Source organism: Rosa chinensis, chromosome 4, assembly GCF_002994745.2.
Source record: "Rosa chinensis cultivar Old Blush chromosome 4, RchiOBHm-V2, whole genome shotgun sequence".
NCBI classification, from domain to species: Eukaryota; Viridiplantae; Streptophyta; class Magnoliopsida; order Rosales; family Rosaceae; genus Rosa; species Rosa chinensis.
Window position 1 is genome coordinate 28,684,446 of NC_037091.1, and position 4,886 is coordinate 28,689,331.

Consider the following 4,886-nt stretch of genomic DNA (forward strand, 5'->3'; position numbering starts at 1 on the left):
GGTTATTTTTGTCCCACTGGGTTTTTGTTACTCGGCGAGGTTTTTAACGAGACAACGAGAGAAGCACCGCGTTTGGGCAACACAAGGGGGAGTGTTCAAGTAAAACCCTAGTTTGTGTTTGGCCCAAACTCTAGGTTACATTCTCTAGTGGTAATGGGGTTAAATTAGAAGGATTTAGATTCCTATTCAATGTACGATTACTTTCCTTGTATGATTGAGATTCTATGCATTGTAATCCTTTATATAAAGAGACCCCTATTATCAATGAGAACACACAGCAAATTCCTCTCAATTCTCGTTTCCCTAAAACAAGTAGTCATTTGTCATAATAAAATGGTATTTAGGGTTACTAAAATTTATAAACAAAAATAAACGGCTTAAAAAAAAAAAAAAAAAAAAGGAAAAGGATAGGAAAAAATGGCCTTTTAAAAACTGCCGTTGTTTGTTTCTATTTATGCAACTGAAAGAAGGAAATTCATTGCTAGTAAATTTCATAAATATTCACAGAATTTTACATAATCATATATAAATATAATTTATAATACCGGAGTATCTAGCCTCACCCAGAGGGAGCCAATCAAAATGGAGAATCCAATATACCTGATAGCTTATTCAAGTCCCTCTTCACTCATTTCTTATCTGTCACAGATCAACCCATACATCTCCATATCTCTCTAACCATATCACCATAATCCTCCCCCATCCAACCCCTTATGCCCTTCCTTCTAAGCTCTGCTTCTCCCTTGAGTCACAGAACATCATCATCACCACACCTCTCTCTAAGCTATCTAGATTAATTTCTATGGCCGTCAACACTTTCCAATCCACATACCACAATCACCACTCTACTACTCATGACATTCCTCCTTCCACCACCACTCTTTTCCTTAAACCCACACACACCACCGTAACCTCCTCCCCTCTCTCTTCTCATCACCACCTTCACTCTCTCGTGATCTCTTCAACCAAAACGTTCTCAGTCTCGCCCACCACCTCATTTTCGACTCCTTCTTCTTCCTCCTCCTCCTCCAAATCCAACACCTTCGACCTCCTACAGCAGCACCTCTCCGCCCAAAACTTCCGCGAAGCCGACGAAGAGACTCGCCGCCTCCTCATCGTCCTCGCAGGTGAGGCAGCCCAAAAGCGAGGATACGTCTTTTTCTCCGAGGTCCAGTTCATCCCCGAAGCCGACCTCAAAGCCATTGACGACCTCTGGAGACAGCACAGCAACAACAGGTTCGGCTACTCCGTCCAGAAGAGGATATTCTTCGGAAAGGTTAACCAGGACTTCACCAACTTCTTCATCAAAGTCGGGTGGATGAAGAAGCTCGACACTGAGGTCGACCAGTACAACTACAGAGCTTTCCCTAACGAATTCATCTGGGAGCTCAACGACGACACACCCGAGGGTCATCTGCCATTGACGAATGCTTTGAGAGGGACCCAGTTGCTGAAATGCGTTCTGAACCATCCAGCATTTAAGAACACCGAAGAAGAAGAAGAACGGCTACTCCAAGCGGGCAGGGCCGCCGTTGAAGGTAATAAAGCAGCTAGTGGTGGAGGGTTGAAGGGGTTAATGGATGGATCCAAACCTCTGAACAAGAGGGTGCTCGAATCAGACTATAGCTTTTGATCACTTCATTCTGGAACAGATGCACAGGAATTTGATATAGAATCTGGGCTGCTTAATTGATTGCTTCTACCTTTTTTCTTTTTCTTTTTCTTTTTTAAATAATTTATTTTTGTGCCTACAAAAGGCATGATTTAAGTGGTGCTGGACAAGTGGAAGTATGTTTTTATATAGAATATGATGGGTCCAACTGTGTGAAATGTGCCCGATGGGAGCAAATGTGTAGAACGTTACTCTTGTTTTATTGTGGCGTTTCGAAAAGAACAGACAAATCAGAGAGCCTGCCCCTTCTGTTTTCTTGCTTGTCTCTTTGCTGCATTTTATATACATTGCATTTGGCCTTTTGACATACTGACGGGAATGAAGTTATGGGACCTGCTATTGCTCAGGGGGGCGTACGTGACATAATTAGAGAACCATCAAGGATCGGGATCACAAGATATATCAGACCACCTCGACTAAAAAAGATATATCAGACCAACATGGCTACATATTACTGATTACCTAAAATTAGAGACGCCAGCGAAACCAAATAGACAGAGAAATTATTAGGCGGTTCTTGATCACCACGTGTCAGAATTAATAACCACGTGATATGTGTTCAATAGTTAAATTGATAGATTTTTCACGTATATCTAATTGCTACGTTTTTTTATGTTACAGTGTCGTTAGAATAGCTTTTATTTATTTATTTTTATTGTTATTTTTTTCTTTTCACTTTTCTTCCACGTCTTGCATGATTAGTTTCAAACCTAAAAACCTAAACAAATTGAATGAAAACCCTGAATCAGGAGAAGAAACTAACTGGTGCATGAGAAGAGAGGTCTTTAGTAGATCAAATCTTCAATGGCAACTAATACAAGTAAGTTAATTTATCTCCTTATTCTACGCTGCCATCAATGAAAAGTCATTCCAATAACTATTGAAACTTGAAAGCAGGTGGTGTATTGATGATCTTTTTCATTCTTCTTGCATGTGTAATTTATGTAGTCGATATGTCTAGCTTTAGTATCCTTTTTGCATTGAATATATATATATATATATATATATATATATATATATTTTATCTAGAGTGGAGTTCCGCTTTGAAATTAAAGTGTGAACTTCGAGTTTTTGGTCACTTTTCGGTCGCATATCCACATCTCGACCGTTCAGTTTTTAGGTACTAGTGTATAGATCATCTTTGCAAATTTTCAGCCAAATTGATGATCGCCTTAAAGCTAATACGATTCAGGTTGACAGATTCAGTCCGTCGATTGGTTTAAGCGAGTTAGATATCTTAACGATCATCAATTTAACTGAAAATTTGCGGAGATGATCTATACACTAATACCTAAAAACTGAACGGTCAAGATGTAGATATGCGACCAAAAACTTGAAGTTCACACTTTAATTTCAAAGCAGAACTCTGCTCTGAATAAAATTTGTATACAGGCTTACTCTGCTAAGGAGGTCTGTTCCTTAGTTAAGGAACGGATTTCCATATTTTGACCATTTTTCGATCACATATTCACATCTCTGCAAATTTTCAATCAAATTGATGATCATTAAGACATTCAAAACTGCAATTTACAATTATGAAAATGAACGGTTCAGGTTGGACAAATTCGGTTCGTTCGTTCCTTAGCTAAGTATGTATTGGATAGGTTTGGGCAACGATAATGACAGCCCCTGATGAAATTGATTTTCGTGGCGCGCTACCCACCCAGGCGGAGGATTGTAAGCTAGCTCACCAGGATCTAATGGCCTAAGTTCCACCTGATCCGGCATCCCCCACCTTCGTCTAAGGGAGTTGATCTCCTTCATCGTCATGCTTCTCCCTAGCTCGTCGTAGACTATACCGTTCGCCAGTGTCTACCTAGGTTTGGGCACACCTTGAGGGATAGCAACAGTTACCTCATCCTCATACCCCGGATTATCCTTGCTCTCACTTCCCTCCGCAATTCTCAGACTCTCTGACACCACTCCTATGGAGGACACGATCTCCTTGGCCCTATACCCTCCCCGGGTATCGCTGCTTGCCAAATAGCGGTCTATATCACTCTCCGCTTGCCTCTCAGTGGCTTGGTAAGATGATCCCTCTCTCCCCCCCCTCCCCCCCACCAATAGCTCTTGTTTTTGCTTCCATCCTAGAGCCTACGGGTACCCTAGCCTTAAAATCTAGTATCTGGAATCAGAAACAAATGAGTCAACCTAGAAATTTTCGAGATTCAAAATAACTTCCGTTTCTCATAATTTCCGTAATTTTCTTTTTGGGAAACTTCTTCGTTCCTTTCCTCTCAAAACCCTTACAATCGTTGAAACCCAACAGACCTGACCCGAGATTTTCGAAGGATTCTGGCATTTTTTGGCGATGGCACCAGCCCAAAACTGCTCGACGTGGTGTCATCGTCCTCCCTACCAGCATCTCTTGCATCGACTCGGGCCACAGGCGGCGGATCGAAGGCCAATAGTGGGTAGCGGGGTCCAACAGCGGCCTTGCCAATTCCCTCGACGGCTGGACTTGAAACCGGTCGCGTTTTGTTGCTAGTTACATCCTCTTTTGATCATTGGTAGTTTGGTAGATAGATTTGTACCGAAGAAGCTCTGATTCTAGATGTATGACCTGCACAAAATTAGTGTTCAATTTAAAACTCTATCAATGTAGTAAGAATAAGTAGGAATCGTTCTCAACGAGGGATTAGGGCCTTATTAATTCCTGAAAATAAAACGTTAGACCAAACAAAACTATATATTATAAACATTATTTACGAAAATTACATAAGGGGATTTAGGATTTTATTTTTTAAAGGATTAAATATTGTTTAGTCCTTGAGCTTTTGACCAAAAAATACTTCAGTCCCTAGCTTTCTAATTTCACATGTTTAGTCCTTGTACTTCAAAATTTCGGACCAACAGGTCCTTTCCGTCAGTTTCCGTTCAAAAACTCTGTTAAACTGATGACGTGGCAATTTTTCCGCACCAAAATGTCTATTCTACCGTCACTTTCTTTTTTTATTTATTATTTATTTATTTTATTTTTATTTATTTTCTGTTTATCTCTTCTTCTTCCCCATCTCTCTCCTCCTCCTGCTTGTCCCTCCACTCTCCTTCTATTTATCTCCCTCTTCTCTCAAATGATCGCCCTCACTTTCAAAAACTCTATTTACTGCTACTCTTTTGATTTCGCCACCATGAGGCCGCCTCCGCTCCCGCTCCCACCCCTACACTACTCGTTCTCCGACTTCACCATTTACTACTCGTTCTCCGATCCCCT

The 4,886-nt window shown here is 40.9% G+C and overlaps 1 protein-coding gene across 1 annotated transcript; it reads left to right on the forward strand.

The window, feature by feature from the left end:
• The first annotated feature begins 603 nt into the window (after positions 1-603).
• Positions 604-1,927, forward strand: LOC112195820 (tetrapyrrole-binding protein, chloroplastic). Its single transcript, XM_024336032.2, has one exon. The coding sequence runs from the start codon at positions 803-805 to the stop codon at positions 1,631-1,633; it is 831 nt and encodes a 276-aa protein (XP_024191800.1). The 5' UTR covers positions 604-802; the 3' UTR covers positions 1,634-1,927.
• Positions 1,928-4,886: the final 2,959 nt, after the last annotated feature.